This window comes from Epinephelus fuscoguttatus, linkage group LG3 (genome assembly GCF_011397635.1).
Source record: "Epinephelus fuscoguttatus linkage group LG3, E.fuscoguttatus.final_Chr_v1".
Lineage (NCBI taxonomy): Eukaryota > Metazoa > Chordata > Actinopteri > Perciformes > Serranidae > Epinephelus > Epinephelus fuscoguttatus.
Genome location: NC_064754.1, coordinates 42,675,107 through 42,697,529, shown reverse-complemented (window position 1 = coordinate 42,697,529; position 22,423 = coordinate 42,675,107). Strand labels below are relative to the sequence as shown.

At 41.6% G+C, this 22,423-nt stretch overlaps 1 protein-coding gene and 2 non-coding genes across 5 annotated transcripts in view; 2 read left to right on the top strand and 1 right to left on the bottom strand.

Annotated features, from left to right (window-relative positions):
- LOC125885555 (E3 ubiquitin-protein ligase DTX4-like) overlaps positions 1 to 22,423 on the bottom strand; it is a 43,167-nt gene that overhangs the window by 17,496 nt on the left and 3,248 nt on the right. Inside the window, exons 1-4 of one of the 3 annotated variants that reach the window (XM_049571198.1) lie at positions 19,578 to 19,948; positions 18,187 to 18,413; positions 1,302 to 1,513; positions 224 to 1,125 (exon numbers count right to left, since the gene is read on the bottom strand). In XM_049571198.1, the coding sequence (XP_049427155.1) occupies positions 224 to 1,125; positions 1,302 to 1,513; positions 18,187 to 18,397 (1,325 nt within the window). In that variant the 5' untranslated portion in view covers positions 18,398 to 18,413; positions 19,578 to 19,948. Of the gene's footprint in view, positions 1 to 223; positions 1,126 to 1,301; positions 1,514 to 18,186; positions 18,414 to 18,708; positions 19,212 to 19,577; positions 19,949 to 22,423 lie in introns of those variants that run through there. The other 2 variants (XM_049571197.1, XM_049571199.1) reach the window with 2 other exon arrangements.
- On the top strand, positions 20,666 to 20,738 carry trnat-ugu (transfer RNA threonine (anticodon UGU)). The gene has a single exon. It is a non-coding gene; the product is annotated as a tRNA-Thr (tRNA).
- Positions 21,951 to 22,023, top strand: trnak-uuu (transfer RNA lysine (anticodon UUU)). Its single transcript has one exon. It is a non-coding gene; the product is annotated as a tRNA-Lys (tRNA).

The following is a 22,423-nucleotide window of genomic DNA, read 5'->3' as shown; positions in this document are numbered from 1 at the left end:
TTTATGAGTCTTGGCTATTTTGAGCCTGCTGCTCCTTGAGATGTTTATTGTTGAAATTCATATTGCAGTAAAGATAAAAATATGGTAGCTTATAAGCCCTGGAGTGCACCATCATCACATTCATCACCTTCATCTTCCTCACGCCATGTAAATAACTACAAAAGGTCTTTAATAAAGCTATTGGTGTCAGTGCTTTTATTGTGTGTATGTTTTATTTACTCACCCTGATGCTATGAGTGCTCTGGACTGGGCCATTGCAATCCTCTGTAATGCTGGTCTGCTCAGCCCGGCTAAGCTTGATCTCTGTGGCAACGGGGCATGGCACACTGTCGCTGCTGACGATGGCGTGCGCTGTGGCTTCATCACCACCGGCGATGGAGATGGCACAGGAGAAGGCGGCGTGGTCACGCTGTTGGCAGGGGTAACTAATGTGGCGGTTGGCACTGAATCGTTGGCTGATGATGAGGAGTGCTTGGCTGGAATGGACGGAGGGTTCAGATTTGGGTTGGATGATGGAGGCTGAGGAGGCGGGAGGGATGGTGGAGGTGGTCTGTTGGAAGACGAGGAGATACCCAGAGAGGAGGTGCCAGCAGTGAGAGCAGCCAGCGACTGAGCAAAGAGCTGGGCGTTCCTTCTTGGAGAGGCGATGTTTCTGGAGATGGCGAGGCCGTGTGGCAGGGTCTGATAGTAGTTAGAGTTGGAGTTGGAATTCTGCTGCTGTCCTCGTCCCAGAGTGGCTGATTTAGACGGGCTCAGAGGTTTAGAGGCAATGGGTGCTGAGTTCTTGGGCCGCTGCAAGGTTAGTGAGCGTCTACCTAGAGTCTGTATCCCTACACCTCCTCCCCCTGGTCCTCCTGTATTGGTCTTCACACTAAGGACCAGCATGCACTGCTGGCACGAACAAGGCTGGCCCAGTCCAGTAGCCGGCAAGCCCCCATTGGGGTAGACAGAGCTTCCAACCCCCATGCTGGCCCCCGACACCCCAACACCCAGCAGCGCCCCTGTTAGGCCACCACTTCCTCCTACACCACCTCCTTTGGGTATTGGAAGAGGACCGGACACTAGAGGGTAGGCCATGTCAGCACGTCTCTGGATCCTCCGAAACCTCTGGCTCTGTCTGTTCACCTGCAGGAGAACAGAATCAAACATTAGTTTAATGGCATTTCTGATGAATCCTAAATATGGGGTCATCACAGCAGAGGAATGCTGCAGCTGTGATAACTAAATATCACTCATGTAGCTGAAGAATTAAAGGTATGGAGGAAGTTTCAAGTGGAGTTTGTCATTGAATTTAAAAGCACCTGTGTCATGTTCTGAAAATCAATGAGGTAGCAGAAGCCGAGTGGTGTCAGGTCGAGGCAGGGCTGCTGATTGTGGGCGCTCTCAATTGCGATGGCCACCTCCATGTCGTAGGCCGTCCACGTACCCGCATCATTTTCCCACTCCCACTGCCAGCCCTGACCTGGGGCCGAGGCTGGATCATAAAAACTCCTCCGCACCGGACGGATGGTTCCTGAAACAAAAAGAAGAAAAATAAAAAATGTGCTTTAGATAATTTCTTTGTTCCAATAAGTTTCTTCAATAGTTAACCAACACCCTTTGCAACTGCTGATTTGATGCCGTACCTACAGCGTAGCTTACCCAAGTGGCCTACATTGTTGTGAGCATGTATACAATCTTATGCGTCCCATTGATCATAATGTTAAAATGCAATACTCAAAAGCTTAAAGGGATCGACCTGGCCTCTACATTCCCCAGATTCCAATCTGATGGAGCATCCAAGAGACATGCTGGTACCCCACCTCACAACCCACAGTGCTCAAAATATCCGCCACAAATGCCCTGGACACCACAGGAAACCTCCCTGAGGTCCTGTATTAATGCCTCAACAGGTCAGGGCCAAGTCCAATCAATGGTGAGGCCTCTGACCTGTCAAAGCACGGACACAGGACCACTGGGGTATCGTCACATCCCCTGGATGCTCAATCAGTTTGGTAACTGGGGAATTTGGAGGTCAGGTTGATGCCTTAAGCTCTTCGTCACGTTCATCGGGCCATTAGTGAGCATGCACTGGCATGGCACATTGTCCTGCTGGGGGGAGCACTGCCATTGGAGAGTGCTGTTGCCATGAGGGGGGGTGGCATGAACAGCAACGGTGTTTTCTTGTTCTAATGTTTTGGATGACCTGTGTATGTGTGTGTGTCTATATATAAGAAACACAGCAGTTCGGGGTCCTTGTTGGAGCAGCACAATGGCTAATGTTAGCTTCTGGGCTAGAAATAATTAGTCTCTGTCTCGCAGGCAGTATTACAGAGATATCTAATGTCAGTAACCTTGCGTTGTATCGTCAACCCCAGAGTTAGTGTCCAGTATGCCAGATTTTTCTCACCAGTCCCATTCAGTGTTAAGTGGTGATACAGACACACACACAGTTCAGGTGGTGAAGCCTCACAGTGCACTGTTTACTTTCGGATAACATTACATTTGAGATCACATTTATTTTTTTACTCGAGGCATTCCACTTGCCTCAACACTGAGTTTACGTGTTAACATCAAGCTCAGTGACAGAAAAAAAAATGCTTTAGTGGGCACACAACACTAGATAGAGTGCACTCACTGCACTGTGGCAAATTAGTCAACTGACTGGTTGAGGATTAGGTCCAATTTCAGTTGACCAAGATTTTCTTTGGTTAGATACAGCCCTAGTTTCTATTACCCTTACATAAACAGCCCGCCTGCAGGAATAATGGAGACATGGGAAGGATCTAAAATAAGGCGCTAGACAACTAATGATTATAGAGCCATAATGTAGTCTTTTTTCACTAGATGCATGACTTTCATTAAAATACTTGGATGAAAGGGTAAACATAACCACCCAAATAATTTCACAACGGAAATGGTGTGCCAGCCTTGTGATTCTGGGCCCTGCAGGGCAGTGAGTTCAAATTTCTCAAGAGCACCTCATCCACTTGCCCTTTATGTCACATTCATATACACATATATACTCATGTACTTTCAGTCCAATAGTTCACTAACAAATGTGATGATAAATCATCTGAGCACAATTGAAATAAATAATTAAAAACATAAACAAATAACGAGAGCACAACAATGTTTCTGTCTCCCACAGGGACAGAGGGGTGGGAGGAGGGTCCCTAAACCAACCAACCAGAAACTACATCAGTCTCCAGGGGTAACAGCCTATTCAGTCAATGCCAGGACAAGGAGATGAAGGCATATGTGTGTGTGTGTGTGTGTGTGTGTGTGTGTGTATTTGAGAGTGAGTGAGAGAGTAGTACAAAGAGGTGATATTGGCAGAGTGGCATCAGACAGACATCAAAAGGAGGGGGTTGAATGGAAGGGGGCTGCATTTACTCACAATAATCAAACTGAGATATCACCCACTGTATTGCTTATTGTGTCTATAGTTCATTTTATACAATAGTTTAATTTGCTGTAGCAATACCTACAAAGAAGGTGCCGATTGATCTCTTTGGAAGACTATGTATTACAGCAAGAGACAGATGGATACACAAAGAGCCTTTAAAATAGATGCGAGACAAAAACAGAAAGAGTGTTTGTGAAAGTATACGACCCGCCCTTCTCTCTCTCTCTCTCTCTCTCTCTCTCTCTCTGTGTTGAATGAATCCAGCACGGCAGGGAGCACTTGACCTGCTGATTACCACGTGAAATGTAATGCTCTCTCAAACTGCAGAGCTAACAAGTTCATTCACAGAATAAGCAGACTGAGGCCAAGCTGCACTGCTGTCTGTTGGAGGGGATGGTTGGTCAAAGATTCCCAAAAGCATTATTACATACAATTTTTACACATAATTGCTAATATGCAAAGACCTGATGACAAAAAGTATTAATTTGCAGAATGTGAAAGACATCAGACTCTGATAACAGAGTAAAAACACCGTATTTGGATGATTATTAATAATCAAAACCTGCTGTCATTAGGGCTGTCAAAATTGCTCAAAAATGACGTTCGAATATTCCTTCTAAAAATAACTCATAGGTTCGAACCATTTGAATATTTTTTTTTCCGCATTATGTCCACAAAAGGGCAAACTAATACAAGGAAACATACTTGTATATGAAACATAACTACCTGTAGGTATTTTTATTTCAACATAAACGTCTTTGAAAACATGTACATACCTACACATTAAAACACGTAAAACAATTATTTATAACATTACGTTATAAACGACCGCGGACCTCTCGCTCGCCCCCCCTCTCTGACCCGTGACCACACCACTCGCGGAAGTGCTGCGAATAGCCTTGAAGCACCGGACCGTGACCGGCTCGCGCCCTGCAGCGATTGTTTCAGCGTCTGGTCTATTTTCTGCGTGAGCCACGAGCGAATGTGTCAAGCAGGGTGACAGAGACAACAGCTGGGAGCAGAACCGCTTGTCGACCAGCATGGATAAATGCACGTCTGATGCCAACGCCCACTTGCAAAGAGGACAGCTGCGGTGGTGTTTTTTTCTCTCTCTCCACAATCGAATATCAATTTTCACATTCGAAGGTCCATTATTTTTCAAATTCGAATTTAAATTCGAATTTAGAATATTCGTTGACAGCCCTAGCTGTCATGTGCACACTTTTTCTCAGCTGCAAACCACCACCTACTGCAGTAAAGATGTCCACTCCAACAGGACAAACCACACAGGTTCTCTTTCATAACCTCTTTATTATGCCAATGATAAAAGTAATAATGTAAGCAAGAACCTTTATGGGAAAGGAAGTTGTGTGTCCTGAATGTCAAATAGAATCTGTGTATTTTGTGTGTAGTGAAACTTTATCTGTACTGGACTCTAATCAGGCCAAAGTCTTATCACAAAGAGGACAACCTGGCCTTGTCTCTGAACATGGCACCAACACTGGGGATCAGGATGTTGTGTATATGTATGAAGTGTGGGACTGTGTTAGCTAGCGCTATGTTAGCATAAATTCACCAGACAATTAACAGCATTCGATACTGAGATTACAGACTTAGAAAAGACTATTTGACGGTTTAGCATGCGATGATGCACGATAAGGTTGCAAACTGACCTGAAACTGAAACTTGACCTAGCTAGTGCTTTATCTTTTTAGTTGACAGAAAGTAAAACGCTACCTGGAGTTCATATGCTAGTTATGCTTATAAGGGGACAGTTAACCCCCACATCAAAACTACGTATTTTTCCTCTTACCCTTAAAATTTCTCTGGTGTGAGTTGTTGAGTGTTGGAGATATCAACCGTGGAGATGTCAGCCTCCTCTCCAATATAATAAAACTAGCTGGCATGCGGCTTATGGTGCTCAAGGTGCCAAAAAATACATTCAAAAAACTCAACACACAGTTTCCCACAGAGTCATTTATTTGTGGAGACCCGGCACGATTAAAACATCACCTGCCACATTTTGATTTTACTTTTGAAAGTTTGCTTTAACTCCGAAACAGCTGCTCCTCTCATCCATCGATCTGATCTGATCAGCTCTGATCAGATCAGCTGATAAGATTTAGAGAGGGGACACAGACTGAAAGACACAGACTGATAGAAAACCGAAGATCCATTTTAGTATTAGACACGTTTTGGGGTTTTTATGAACATATTTTAAATAATAGCCAAAACTATGTATATTCTTTTCTTTCTTTTTTTTCCCAAAACATTGTATTCATTCCAATCCATTCTAAGGCCTGGAAAAAGTTTTTCTAATTTCATAACTTTTCCAGGAATTTCATGATCTTGGGAACCCTGATTTTTTTTTAACATGGGTATCAATTCAGAGGAACCATTATAAAACCAAAAGACTCTTCTCGCATTTCATCCTCAACTGTGCTACTTTTAAAGAAGAACCATGCCTATTTTCGAAACTCATACGTTATTCCTATGGTCTAAGATCATCCAAAAATATACGTAAACATAAACAACTCCCTCTCAAATCCAAAAGCTAGAGTGCTAAAACTCAAATGTATTCTGTCATATGATATAAAGTCTGGAGGTGCTCTAATGACAATGAATGGTTAAAGATAATCTAGATAAAACTGAGAGCAACCAGGTGGAATGTTCTGAGTATATGGGTATGTTTTCTGCTTCAGAACTGAGAAAACTGCAATAAAATAAAGCTCATTTGGGTATAAACAAAGAAAACAAACATTCTGTGGGTCCACAAAATCAGTCTCCCAGTCATTGTCTCCAGCCTTTTTACCCTATGATATCACATCTTTGAGACTTGTCTGGTTTCTGGCTTTGAGACAGAGTCGCTCATGTTCCTAATTATTGATTGAATTTTCCTCAGCCATGAAAATAACATATTAGAATTCTTGATTTAGGTGGTGTTTCCCCTCTGAGCTAGTGAGCACATGAGACTGGGTGTGTGTGTTTGTGTAATCACATGCTGATGTGATGTAGCTGTGCTTGGGTGTGCCCCATGTCTACAAATTATCCAAGACTTAGGAGATAAAAGCAGGTATTAAAGGCTGTTAAAGTTACAGCTGTAGGACTATATGGTACATACGAAAAAATAATGTGCATGTATGTCCATGTCTTGTTTACAGTAATACAGTAAAAGCCTTAATGCCACTGCTCCCTCATAGTTCCACACCCCTTTTACATGTTTCATCTGTCAGAGTTGGATCAACGCAAGGCCCGTTGCTGCTTTCATTTGTCAGTCACAGTTGGAATCTAGTGCAGCATGTCTGGGTGTGGCCACACTGGATTTATACACTCCTCAGACTGTGTGTGTTTTAAATAATGAGCCTGCCTACTGAAAAGAAAACAGAAAATGGTTTGAAGTAATTTAACAAAACCAAGTACATACACACTTCCACAGAATGAACTGTACACATCTGGAGGGTGAAGAAATTATTGTTATGTGTGTGGTGAGGAGCTAAAAGCAAAAGTAAACATGGGAAATCTGTGTATCTAAAGGGGCAAAGTATAATACAAAGCCACATGCTCAAAACAAATTTCTCCTCTATTAGTAACTCTCATTTGAGCAAAGCAGACAAAGAACCCTTTCTAACAGATTGTAAAAGACCTGTCATTTTTTTGCCATTTATTACAAAGGTACAAGACACCAGACACATTATGTACAATGCTGTAGTGCAAAAGCAAACATTAAAATATCTGTGCAATAGTGAACACTTAAATCCCACTCCTTTGTTTTTAAGAGGGAAAAAGGCTAGCATGCACAACAATGAAGACAGTTATTGAAAATGACGGTTTCCAGATTGAACCTAGAATGATTTCTGTCCTAGCCTGAACCCTGCCCAAGGAAAACCAAATTAAATTGCTGCTATTTTCCCGACGATAATTCAAAGCACTTCTCTAAAATATTCCTTGAATTCTAGCTCCCCTTCTCTACTCATCGCCCTCAAACTGGCCTGAGTACCCTCGAGCAGAAGAGAGATGACGGATGATTGAGGAAATGACAAAACTCATATAGTATGCGAGTCTCTATTAAGGTTAAAACCTGAAATGAAAATGGCACCTCTGAAAAGAACATAAGAAGAATTTGCAGCAAAAGTTCACACCCACAACAGAAAAATGAAGCTGATGCTGAGATAAAACGGCTCAAACAGAGAACAGAAACTCAAAGACAGAGGAGTCCAGAGGAAGATGAACTGAAAGCAGTGGGATCATTTTCTCAGAGATAAGGAGAGGATCGGAGTGAGGAGGAAGAGAGAGTTAAAAGACGAAGTAGAAGCGTGAGATAAGAGAAGAACACAGAGACTGAAACAGAGAAGATTCACTTGCAAATTATCTGAAAGGTCAAGCTGGCCTGGAGGCACCAAGACACAATCTTCCAGCAATTGTAACTTTCTTTTTCTTTCAGACACTCACCTAACTTCCTATTATTTACTTTCCTTTTTTATCACTTTCCCACCCCCTCTGTTCATAACTTGTTTCCCACTTTTGATTTGTTTATCTTGATATCTCACCCTCGTTCTGTCTGATATCATCTCTTCTGTTGCTATCACCTTTATTTTTTTCTTCTCTCTCCTTTTGTCTTCTCTTTCTAACACTTCATCAATATATTTAAATGTTTTTGACTTGGTGTTTGCTCCCCCCTCTTTTGTTTCTTCCCTACATGAATGGAAACCATATTCTCTGATCTTCAATCAACTTCTGCACAGCTATATTTCAAAACAACTGTCAGGACAATTTTGCAGTAACTTTTGTGGTGGAGTTAAGGTATGCTTCCATCAGTGGGTTTGAGGTGAATAAATCATCTTCTTGGACATGCGAAAACAACCCCTAGAATTACCACCTTGTGGTTGTGTGTCTCTGTGAACCAGTCAGGTTGCAGTTACAGTTTACATCCATGTCTGTGAAAACATGAATGTTTCACACATATCTTAAACCCAGCAGCACAGAAGATCTATACCATCAGCACAGTTTTGAGATGGACACCCAAGATTAGTGTCACCAATTCAGCATCTGACCAAATGTCTCCCCATAATTAGCAAATTAATTCTTGAGTTACGGCCAGGAACATGCTTTGTGAGGGCAAGGTGTCCTTGAACTTTGACCTTCACCCACCAAATTCTTATCAGTTCCTCCTTTAGTGCAAGACGACACTTGTCAAATTTGAGGAAATTCATTCAAGATCTTCTTGAGACATTGCATTCGCAAGAATGAGACGTAAGAAAGGTCACAGTGACCTTGACCACCAAATTCTAATCAGTTGGGCCCAAGTGGACGTTTGTGCCAAATTTTTAAGAAATTCAAAATTATTCTTGAGATATTGCATTCACAAGAAAGAGACAGAAGAGGTCACAGTGACCTTGACATTTGACCTATGACCCCCCACACCTAATCAGTTCATGGTTAAGTCCAAGTGAACGTTTGTGCCAAACTTGAAGAGATTCCCTTGAGGTGTGACTGAGATACTGCATCCATGAGAATGGGATGAACAGATGGCCAACCTAAGTATAGCGACTCTGGCCATGGTGTATGCTGGCACAGAGGCATAAAAATCAACTCTCAAAGTTGAGTCTGTCAAAAGCTGATGAATTGATCACTGTGTTAAGTATACAGTTTATTTTCCTTTTGCATACATTAGCCTTTCTTCATGGCTGGTTCAAGGCCTCTAAATCACCAGCCATATCTCATATATATATATGTATGATGATCTGTTGGTTGGGGAAACTGTTGACCAATCAGAGCTCAGACAAGAATAAGAATGGGAACGTCATCTCCCTACATAGCTTCCTACCTAACTATATCCATTATGAAAAGCACAGGTAAAAAAAAAAAGAAAAAGAAAAAGAAAAAGAAAAAAGCAATAAGCATGGATCAAACAGCTGTTCAGGTTTTTGCAAATCCACTCAAAAAAAAAAAAAAAGACTACACTTAAAAAGATATTCCATCAATTCATTATTGCATTTCCATGAAGTCGGGGATCTTACATCAGACAATATTTTTAATTTATAAATTCATTTTAAGAATGGTCCAATTCGTTTGTTTTTTGCCTGGTAACAGTGCTAAAATGATACCTATGAAACGGTACTGGTGACTGAAGCAGTGCCTGAACTGGTGCTTTGTAAAAAATAAAGTGACGTCAACAACATTAAAGAACAACAATACTGGATCCTACATTTCCCATAAAGCAATTCCATAGTTTCTGATGACATCATCGGTGTTGTAAAGCACCCTCCACTGCCACAGAAGACATTATCTCACTGTTTTCACAAACTGGTTTGTCGCCTTGGCAAGTAAACTGAACTCCGTATGTAAAATTGGGTGGAGTGGCCATTCAGATGGGCCAATTTCTGTTTGGAAAAACCTTTTACTGCTTCTTGCAACCATTAACGCAGCTTCAGTGTTGAATGAAAATGACGGCCAAAACAAAATAACCCACAACCATCACTGCTTCTGTCTTTCCATTTCTTCTCTCTGGCCTCCCTGTACGCCCCCTAAACCCAATCACATGAGAGTCATCAGTCATCATTAGTTAGGCTAAGTTTAGGTTAGAGTTTGGAGAGCTTAAAGGAACTCAGTCTAAGAAATTCTGAGGCATAACTATTTGATTTCATATAAGTCTACTGCTTGTGTGTGTGTGTGTGTGTGTGTGTGTGTGTGTGTGTGTTGCGAAGAAGCCAGTGAGTGATATCCCCCAGAGTACTCAGTAACAGTAACCCAACACGCAGAGTTTCACAACAACAACATAGAGAGAAAGGGCTGCCCTCTGAACCCTCTACCTCTTTCATCTTCCTTTCTCTGGGTTTCCTTCCCCCTATTTTTTGTGATTTATGATGTGTCCCTGCAGAAAACAGACTGAATAGGCAGAATACAGTCCACTAACTTAAAGCTAAGTTAGTTTTTCTGATCAAGAAATAGCATGTTCATAAGGTTTAATGTATTTGCCTTACTAATTATATTAATAATTAGCAAAATAGGTGACTGCATGCATTTTTTCATTTTTATTAAGACTAAAACTCATCTTTATATGCAGTATCTCAAGCAAAATTGCCCATTGTCAACTCATTATTTTTCCGGTTTCAAGAAATCCAACTTGTCTAAATGAAAGTCCTCACACAAGCCTTTATTCTTTAATTTTCCCCTTTCAATTCCTCTGTCAGCTCTTGTCATCTTTTTTCCAAAGTCACTTTTATCTTCCTCCATTCTTCCAGTCCTCTACTCCTTTCTATATCTTGACTTTCAGGCTGTCTCATTCTCTCAACATCTTGTCTTATTTTATCTCCCTCCAGTAATATTCTTCCTTGCTGTTTAACTTTCTAATGCCCTCTCCGCACTTTTTTCACCCCTTTCCCTTCCGACTTTGTCGTGTCGCCTACTCCCTTCAGCTCTCTCTCTGTCTTTGTCTCTACTTTGTCTCACCTTCAAAGAGTCCAATCCCCTGAGTGTGGAGTTCAGAGTACATTTTCAGCTTCATAGAATGTGCAAGAGAAAAGGGTGATGGAGGAGAAAAGAGAAAGAGATAGTGAGAGATAGATCAGGCGGCGACATAAGGCAGAGGCTTCAAGACAAAAGAAGGAGAGACCCTAACCTTAACAGTCAAAGCCAAAATGCATCCAACACTGCCTTCAGGAAATACTGGTTTTGCAAGTGCAATACTTAATGTAAATTCAAATCGTCCCTGTTATATGTGTGAAATAATGCCAAACTACAGTAACAAAAATTCTCTATGAGAAATAGCTGCAAGCAGCAGGTTCAACCCAAAGTGGACTGTTAAAGGTCCAGCGTATGGGATTTAGGAGGATATCAGTTGATTAATTCAGTATCAGTTAATATAGCCAACTGCATTATCACATGTTAAAAACTCAATATGCACATTATTCCATCGCTGTGGGTCGTGATAGCACTATAGGCAGCAGCCACCACATGAGCGCAGTGCAGAGCGATGGCGATTAGCTCGCCAATGGGATACAGACACAGGGACGCACATGCACTCATATGCACACACGGCTGGACCAGCTCCCACGACAAAGAACAGAGAAGCTCAGATTACTACACATATAGAAGGAGCATGATTTCATTCTCTGCTCAGGCCGCCATTACTCCACTATATATTTACATAGCAAATAATGGTTTGCTGCTGTATTAATGCAGTGAATTTTAATTAAATGCGTGTTCCTTTCTTGACATTTAAACTTCAGTGACTTTCATCACCAGCAGCCTGCTTTAAATGTTTTTTTTTTTTTTTTTTTTTTACATAAATACCATCATGTACCAGTGGAATGCGAGGAAGGTCTAAAAAATAGATACATCTTAGCCTTATGTCCAACATCTTCATCACTAGTGGCAATACAATACCCGTGGTCAAACCACTTCACTTGGAGGCCATATGTTTTTCTACAATACCCATTTTCTTTTTTTTAATGTCTAAATAGGCTAACTTCACTGTTTGATTCTTGCTGCGCTCATCAGGCCTGTTTAGAGGCAGCTGTTTTCGGCATAAAGGCTTAACAGCTACCAGCAGACAGACAGCGTCAGCAATTAGCTGGTGCAGGTTTTACAGTAAGTTACTGCGGCACATGTAAACTTGTTCTGTAATTTCCTTCCCTAACCCAACTTGTCCCACTAACCTCATTTGTTGTGCTGCATATAAATGTAGTCAGTGTTTGGTTTCACTTCCTCCTGCTCTCTTGTGACCACAAACCACCCCCTTGCCTGCGTCTCTAGGGAGTACCCCCCCACCCCCCCCACCCCCCATGACCCTAACTCCCCTGGGCATTGTGGGGGTCTGGGAATGAGTCTCCTTCAGCAGGACCAGCTGGAACGAGAGGAGCAACATGCTGCAGGAGCAGGAAAAAAGATGCCCTCAGAGTTTGAAAAACGCCCCTCAAAGAAACTGATGGCAAGTCAGTCTTTAAAAGTGCCATGAACAAAGAGGTGGAGGCTGCTGCTAACGGTGTGACACTTTCCTGTTTAACATCAATTTTAAAGACAAGCACCTCCTTCCCAACTCCTGCTTCATGCTAAACTAAAAAGATAAATTTAATATGTTGTATTTATTCAATTTATCATAATTTACTTGGACTGGTAAAATGCATATGTTGCTACCAGGACACCTGCTCTATCACTTGGAATTCAGTCAGTTAAATATTCATACGAGATAAGGAAACAACGCTATGCTTAATGTGTTTTTTTTTTAATATATATAAATATACTGTGTATCATACATATATATATACACATATACACATATCAAATACACTTTCTGCTGTACTGACCACAGAACTGCGAGTGAAAACATACACATGTATAAGTGGGGCTCTAAAGCTGAAAGGAACACAAAGTTAATCTAGATTCCAGTCTCCTTCTCAGTCTACAGGGAGCCCTGTGTTTTCTCTCCCTTTCAGAAACAACTGTATGTACCCTTAGCATGTATGTGATCAGAGTAAGTCTTGTTCATGTTTCCATAAACAGGAAATCTGTGTGTGAGAAAAAAAGCATGAGATCACAAATAGCTGTTAAGTTGAAGGTAATGATATGACATTTTTGCATGAATATGCTTCTTTTTATCTACTTTCTTGCAAACTGATACCACAAAGCAGTTTTTCAAAATAGTTCTTCAAAGCTGTCACACCCTCTGGTACACAGGAAGCAATATGTCTTATATTTCTTGTTTGTTTGGGATGAAAAAGAACTGAGTTGTAAGCATGAACAATGAAAGCAGCAATGACTCAACAGCCACATAAAAGAGCGACACCCACAGAAGGTCAAACAATCCAAGAAATAAGACCATTGCCACACTACTGACAATCTTTTCTGACAGGTCATCTTTGGGAAGTGCGATGCAGGAAAGCTGCACCAATAAACTCTAGTAGCAGTGAAGGTCTCTGGGAACATGGGCTCCCACTTGTCGCAAAGCTATCATAGAGAAACCATGCTGAGGGGTTTCCTTAACATTGCATGTTGTCAGCTTATTGCTTGTGCTATCTGTGTTGCAGGGAGTGTCTGTGCGGCTTTCATCCATGATTCTGGAAACCAGCTCTCCTCCAACCACAACCGACAGTGCTGGGAGAACCAGCGTGATGGGAGAGTTCATAAGGACACAGGGAGGGGTATGGATGGCAGGCGTTGGAAATTACCTTTAATATATGACTGTAAAAACAGACTTGTACATCTTGCTGCTGTGTCAAAATGTGCTCGAAATCTGTTGTCCTTCTCAAAGACTTCACTGTCCCACCTGCTTGCTTCCTGTCACGATAATTACGCTATCGATTTATCATACGATATATATGGACATGACCTCAATCGTTTTGCTAACCCCGATATTGCCTGTTGGGTTTGAATGTGTATTTGTTTACGCAAGAATGTAAACAACATTTTAGCCAACATGGCGCCAGAATAAATAGCAGGGTCTTCCCCACCATTACTTGAGTGTCCCCCTTTTTTAATAATAATTTTTTTTTAATAATACCACACTTCAAGGACGACACAGCGTAGCTTACCAGTAGCCTGCAGCTGCACCGTTGAAGTTGAAGAGGCACAGTCCTGATAGTCCTTAGCTTGCCAACCCCTGGCAACGAGCCAAAAAGTCCATCGTTTGTAGTTTTACCCTCCAACAATTTCATCCTCCACCCTGTAAATCCATTCCCAGGAACTGACTGTAGCACACCGGCTGGATTTTGAAGGAAACTGCTGTGTTCCCATAGTTTCGCTGAGCTTGTCTAGGGGAATCCCTTTTTTTTCTCAAAAACCCTATAAAGGTTACAGTAGTTTTATATGTACTTTCTTGTATATGTTATCAGGTGTTAATTACTTTTTTAAATTATGTTGAATATTTTTCACATTTCAATTTCAATGTCTGAATATTCTTAAGAATTAAAAGTTCATTGCTCTTTCAAGGGTTGTACTTGCATTATTATGCTACTATATTATCATTAGATTGGTGGCATAAAATAGATAGAATCTGAAATGCAATTTTTTCTGGGACAACATATCATTCAACAAAAGTAATTACTGTGACAAGCCTACATGCAAAACCCATGAACACTGCATGATCATGTCTACAAGCCCTGTGTGCAACAAGTGGCTATAACCTGAAAAGAGGAGCTAAGTAGATGAGCAGCATAAAATATGAAATGTTGAACTTTCAGAGACACTAAATAACCTTCTCACTTTTGACACAAGCCTAAATACTGGAAATCCTGATCCAACACTGTCAGCTGAGAGGCTTAAAACCCTTTTATCATATACATAAACGTTTAACTAGGAGATTTTAGAAACTGAAACTGATATGATGTGCTCAGCAATATTTCAGTCTCACCACTCTGTTTTTTTTTTTTTTTTTTGTTGAACACAAAAACAGAGTCCCTTAAAACACATCTGCCTACAGCGAGTACAGAAGTCAAGTTTCAGTTTTAGGGAAGTGACTGGGCAATACAGCCAAACATATTTCAAGCTTGGGGGCAATTCTATATTTACATCAATATTTTGTGTGTCTCTTTTTCAGGTCCTTATGTGCAGGGAAGTTAAGCAACCAGCACCACTTTTAAGGCTGTCATCGTTATGCATATCTAAAAGTATTGGCTATCCCATACAGCTATGGACTAGCAGTACTAGAATCTTCAGTAAGTACAGCACAGACATTTACTTTGATATTTATAATAATAATCTGCTCCTGGTGTATAAGAATGATATCTCCCAGCAGCTAACTATGCAGTGTCAGCTCACAGGCAGATACGGACAGACCGAACTGTTCAGGTGAATCACTTAACTCGCCTGTCCCCATCTGTCCCTCTCATATCTGAGAAAACTAGATTCACTATGAGTTAGGGTCCCACTTTATGGAACTGTCATGACTAAAAACAACTAATGCAGCTAACATCTGTGTTAGTTTTTTAACTGAAAATAACATTTTGTGGGTGCTGCAATAACTCTGACCATAGGCCTTTTGCCAGGCAGCAACCTCTGCAGCAGAATAATGAAAACAACGCTAAAGCACTAAAAAAAACTGCAGTTCCTGAAACGGCCACTTGAGGCTGGCTCCAAATGTGAGTCAGTCCCCACAGAACCCCTATTACAATGCCAAACTTTATTGCACAAATGAATAAGCACAAGCAAATAAAGTTTACAGATTGGCATGGGAAAAATAACAGTTTGGATGTCTATGGCTAATTTGCCCCTTCATGACAACTGTGCAGGGGTTGAAATTTTTTATAACTCACCCATTTATATTTTATTAAGGCTTAAGTTACACATAATTAAGGGCAGAGCCACTCTGAGTGACAGACTGTCTGCAAGGTGTTACCCCAAGATGGTGATAGTTAAAATGCCAAACTCGAGGATTCAAAATGCTTCAGTCACAGTGGCTATGCCTATTATTTCATACAGTCTATGCATTTTCATATTGTGCAAATCATAAATTCAAACTAATCAAAATAATTTGATAATCTGTCCATGGCTAAATAATCCACGTAATTACATGTTGAAAAACTGTATAAATCATACCGTAAATACACAGCATTATTTTTTGGGGAACCCAGATAGCAAAACGTTGACGAAATTATCTATTGCTAATGGCATATTTTGGTGTGTCATACCGCTCTCTCCCCCATGTTTCCTGTGTGCATGTCTTAACTCATACAGACATGCATGCAAAAGTCCACAGTAACTTAAGCACTACAGTCTGTAAATTAGCAACAAGTTTCATAACAAAAACAAACGGTCAGTGATGGCTAAAACAAAGGAGAACCTTTTTACGTGGATGTTTTGTACATTGTGCCTTGCAAATTAAAAGCAGCTAGGAAAAATACAAGATCTAATATTGGAGTGTCAGAGTCCCAGTATTTTGCCAACCTAGAAATCACTATTAAAACTGCTTTCTTCATCTTTCCTCCTTCTCATCATCTTCCAATTTACTGAACTTGAAACAACAAGCGACCCCAAACCTAACAACCCCTCTCTTCTGCCTCTGAGGTCTGTTCTGCTTCTCGAAACTCTCACTTTCACCTCCCATGTGTGTCTCGTAGCCACAGTGGAGCAACTCACATCTGTTTGACAAAATCCAACAATGGTGGAGGAGCCAAAGACAGAGGGAGAATACAGACTCCTCAATTATCTCACTCACTCTGCAACAACCACTCCCACTCCTTCTGCAACCCCCCACTGCACACACATACACACACACACACACACACACACACACACACACACACACTACTATCTTTCTGTCTCTCCCATGTCACAGCCAATACCGAAAGGCCCTTGGGACTTTTGCCTATTGACGAAACTTAAAACTTGTACAAGAGAGGGAGAGGAAAGGGGAGAGGGTGAGAGACCCCAGGGAGAGGGAGAGAGAGAGAGAGAGATGGAGGAAAGAAGGGGGGGCTACAGAGGAGAACAACTAAAGTGAACTCTCTGCTCATCAGGCCTTGAAATATTCCATTCTTTCCACAGAATCAAGGTCTCTTTCGTTTTCTTCAGGTCAGGAGTGTACAGCTGCTGTGTGGCTGTGTGTCTGCATGTGTGTGTAGTGCTTGTGCATAACGGCTAAAGAATGCCGCTTACTCAGTGGTGCGATGGTCATTTGCAGCTGCTCCACACCATCACAATGTTGAATTTCAACCCATGTTGTACCACACAGTGTAGATGCGTAGTGGCTTGTTTTTGGGTCAACGATTATTTTAAGCATATCTGCAGTATTTCAGCCTGGACCCTGTTTTACCGTATTTTTGTGTTTAAGTGACTAATGAGAACAACAGTTTTTGAACTTGGTCCAGTGCTGAGCGGGAGGGCTGCATTGGCTGCAGTGTAACCAGCTGGGGCATGTTCGCACCCTCTATTTACATCCACTACAAATGCTTGTATTTTTCAGTGACAGGCTCAGATTATTGCAAGTGTCTCACCACTTTGGAAAGGATCCATACAGAGATAGACCTTAAAAAAGTAAGATCCTTTTTGTTTATCTTGAAACAGCCCTAAAATCACCATTGTCAAATCCACCAGACTCCATTCAAATAAACATACATTTTAGAGTGTATGGAGCCAGCAGATTTTTACATCTAACTGGTTTAATGACATTTTTATTTTAAACAATCCAGAGCTAGTGATTTATTGGAACAGTGAAAATACAAACCAAGCAGGCTTTTGTGAGTTTTGTTGACTCTGAATTAAGTGTGTTTTACGATGATAAAATTACTATTTATTTATATTGAGTCTGGTAGATTTCCCTCTACCAATTTCATTCTTTAACAAAATGGTCTATCTCATAGGAATGCTTCCCATAATGCTGTCAGACACTTAGAATAACAATCTGAGCCTGTCAGTAGCAGAAATGTGCACTTCTGTTGGACATAACTTGACAGGGCACATCTGCGACGAGGTCAAGGTAATATTGCAGCCTGTTTCGCGTTGCAGGCTGCAGCGCTCTTGCTCAATATTGGACCGATAGCAAAAATCATTGATCTTATTAGTCACTTGGACACACAACCATGGGAAAATAGGGTCCATGTTAAAACAAATACCAATTATCCATTAAGGTGTTAAGGAAAGTCATGACCATGAAGCAGCAAACAACACAGATGCCACAGAAGCAGATTGTACAGTAATACACAACACCCCATGGTGCCATAATACCATTTTAAGCTAGTACTGGCACTGTCTTCTATTATAAGGGGAGTTTATGGTCCTGGACCTCCACTTAAAAGCCCCAAAGATGACACGCTTGCACAGTGCAACCTCTTCCTCTTTAGCTCCCAGCACCTCCCTTGTCTTACCTGTGTCTTGTCGGAACTGGTGCATGGACTGGAGATCTATGATGTACGGCGAGAGCCGGCTGTCCACCTGGCCGAGGACCACGCTCCCTCCGCGAGGGTCGCTGCTCCGGATAGCAGCCTCTATCTGGTGGGAGACGGCGGGGCTGTAGGGCCGCCACCGGCCGTGCTCGTTCAGCCATTCCCACACCACCACGGCAGAGGCCAGGAGCATGTTGTTACTGTTGGCCCTGGTGGAGAAATGAACGATGAGATACCAGGAAAACACTCTTTGTTAGCTAGAAGTATCGCCAAGCCCCTCGGAGATGAGTGAGAAATTTGTTTGCCAAAATAAAGCCCGTGTGCTCAAGGCAGAGGCCAACAACACTGCAAACAAGGTGCCATATGCACACAACAGCCTGTTTATTCCGATATCATTTCTAATATGTCCCTTTCTGGATGAAAGGGTGGTTTTCTCCCTCGTGATAAATTCATACAGGCCGAATATAACCCCACAGCTAAAACAAAGCCAGGTTTATATCTTACATGGAGCCGCGGCAGAGCTAACGCCGGGGGAAGGCGAAACATTCTTCAGTGAAGACCCGAGCTCCTCGCATGGCCAAGCGGAGAGGGAAATCACGGTCCTCGCTCGGCTGTCCTTGTTATAACACCGTAATACGACGTTAACGTTACACCAGCCGCGAAACAAACCGACAATGAAGCGGCCTAAAGTGTCGTTTGTCTCTGCTAGTCCTGGCTCCAGACACACCGATAGCCTCTCCGACGAGTCGTTGATTTCCAGCGACGGCCTTTTGTGGGATTCTCGCCTCGGAGGAAGAAATCGCCTCGGTGTGGGGAAAAATTACGTTTTTTAAAAAATAAAGCTTTGTTATTCCTCGTAGAGCGTGAGTCAGATGTCTACATATAAATCCCGACAGAACCAGCCTCGTCAGAGTGTAGATAGCAACAGCTAGTGTGTGTTTTTCTCCTGTAGTTTGAGGCGTAGCGTAACGTTACCGAAATGTTGAAAAAGTAGTGGCTTCCAACAGCGCAACCTCAGTAGTAACCACTCTGCAACCCGGGTCAGATCAGAACAGGTTCAACTGGTCTGCATCCCAGGAACACAACACAACACTGGGGATATATACCGTTAACAAAATGTCACTGGTAAACTGTACCAATATATTTGGGTCCACGGCGATGTTTATGTGTGTTATTATTAGTCATTTGCAGCGACTGAACTAATGTCACGTTTCTCTTATTTCCACTTTTTACTTCAGTGTTTGTACTGATGGTACTGGCGCTGTATTTGAGTACTTGTTTAGTATATATGCACAAGTTTATTTATCTGTTTACTCATGCAGAGCCCTTTCCACGACTGCACAGAAAGAGCAGGACATGAATCAAACATTCACCTGTTGATATGAACTTCTGCGTCCTCTCTCTAGTCCAGGACACTTGGAACAAAATCCAGGATCGTCACAGACCTCTTGATGAATTAAATCTCCCCTTTCGTTCTCTCGGCTCCACCATGGCTCTTTATTTCCTCTCCTTCTACAAAATAAATCCCCCTTACTTGTCTTTATAATAAGATGCAAAGTCCAAACAGAGAGGAACTAGATTCCCTCTAAAGGATTAAGGGTAGGAAAATGGTACATCCATGATTCGTTGAAATAAACTCTGCCATGTTTATCCTGATGCTATCCATTCGCGTCCATCTCTACCTTACCATGGGAAAACTTGGTATGAGGCTGTAGAGGAGAGTGGGGGGACAGCAGCCGGCTCCGGCTGGTCACCACGCCTGTAACATCGGGGATGGGGGGAGGACAACCAATAGAAGGACGGTCTCTTTAAACATTTCATGCCTCCCCCTGCTGATCCACGCACCGTGCAACACCACCGACGGCTATTTAATACGCCATGGTTTGACCTATTTGACATAGTTTTGTTTGACTTTTAAAAACTTTTTTTCTGCCATTATTTTACACTTATAACATAATTTTAAAGTCAAGCTTCTATAATGATACTTATTTCCTAATAACGCTTAGTAAAGTTTATTTTTGCCCACTTACACAGTCAGTAAGATTAAAGTCAACAGTGTAGGCCCTTCTTGAGGGTGGTCACATGCTGCCACCTGGTGGATACATGGGAAACTTAACATTATTTTTAAAGCAGGTTAAAGCCGACATTATGCCAGTTAAATGCAGCGCAGGCAGAGGGCGCGTACTCAATATTGTGTCGTCAATAAATGCTAATAAAGTACATGTGTGCTTGTCGCTTGACTTTTTTCTTTTATTATTATTAAAAAAAAATTGTCATAACTTGCTCATCCAGTTTTGGCAATGTTGTGTCACTGCTCAGCACGTACCCCAACATGCACTCCGTGGCCCTTTTTTAACACTAGAAAAATGTTGACAAAAATAAATCCCAACACTACTATGGAATAGCAAACACTCGCGTGTCAACAATAAATTCGATTGTGACGTCACTTTTCTTCATCACAGGCTCCTTAGCTCAGGGGTTAGAGCACTGGTCTTGTAAACCAGGGGTCGCGAGTTCAAATCTCGCAGGGGCCTGGTGAACATTTTTCTTTGTTGGACATATTACTGCGCATTTACTCCACACATTGTGGTAAAAACGTGGCCAGGTTTTGTTTTTAAAACCATTCACAAACATCAATCTGTAAAGAACACCCTCCAAAGCAGAAACACAAAACTATCTCAACAAGAAAAACATTACACAACATAAATTTAATAGCTGGCTACAGATAACGACTTATTCAACATGACACTTGCTCAAAAACACCTCAACAGCACTGTAGAATTAACACTATATTTTTCATTTCAGCTTTTTACAGAAGCAAAGATTCAAATTTAGTTCAGATTTACTATCATCATAAAAATTCAAAAATATTTGTTGTCAAGAATTCATTAAGACTTAATTTCAGACTACTTCCATTTTAGGAGGTAGATGAAATGAAATACTTATTTTAACAGTTTTATTACATGTAATTTGTTGTGGCAACAAATAAGACAGTTCTAATATATTACTGAAGCAATTAAAGCCATTTTTTCCTCATTATGCAAGGAGCTACAGTACATCAAAGATACTCCAGACATCACAAATCAAAAGCTTTGCCTTCTGGCTCAGCTCCCACTTCACCACAACAGTCTGTCACAGCACCCGCATCACTGATGACACCACACTAGCCCACCTGTCCATTATTTGCTCCATTTTACCCTCACTGGTAAAAAAGACCCCCAGATACCTGAACTGCGTTGCTTGGGGGAGTAACTCTCTCCCAACCCAGAGGGGGCAGTCCACAGAACCATGGCCTCAGACTTAAAAGTACAGATTATTATAGTAGTGTAGTGAAGCTTTTGTGACTGCTCATGTAAGAAGGGGCTACCCTCAGTAAGATACCTCACTCAGTTCAGAACTAGGGTTATTCCATTTAACCAAACAATTTCCTTACTGCCTGCTGTAAATAATTTAGTTAAGCTAATAGAAAAGGAGAAGTTTTAGACAAGGGTAAAGCACCGCAAGTCTTAAAGTTATCTTTTATGGTGTTTCTCACCATAGAAACCTAAATGTAAATCCTACAAATACATTTCCTTCATTACCTACATTACTCTGCTTAATGATTTCTGTCATTGCAGACTGGGCTTGGAGATGTTTTTTTTTTTGTTGTTGTTCAACAGGCAAACGGGCTGAACTAAGACATGGCCAATACAACAGTAGTGCCTGAGAAAAGTACATATAGTGTGGTCATGTGACACTCTGTCAGAGCCCGGATAGCTCAGTCGGTAGAGCATCAGACTTTTAATCTGAGGGTCCAGGGTTCAAGTCCCTGTTCGGGCGGAGAATTTTTGCATCAGCAGTCTTCCTTCATTGTTCTATAATTCTATTTTAATTACACTATTCACAAGCACAGCCATGGTTAAAATCATGAATCAAAGCTGCATTCCATTTAGTGTGGATGTTTTAGAGCCTTTACAAATGTTGTGAGCAAAAACTGCATTTCCAGCTGGGACATGTTCAAATGTCTGCTGTTAAAAAGGTCTACTGCATTAGCTATGGTTGGTGTTGTGTTTTTGGGTGCTGTTAGCAGTGTGCTTCTTGTTGGTGGTCTCCTTGTTTGACTCTGCTTTGCAGTGGGTAATGTAAACAGTCAGCACCATGATTAATCAGCTGCCCAAAACCCACAACCACACAGTATCAGTGGTAAAAGAGCCTGAAATTACTTTCACTGTTTTTTTTA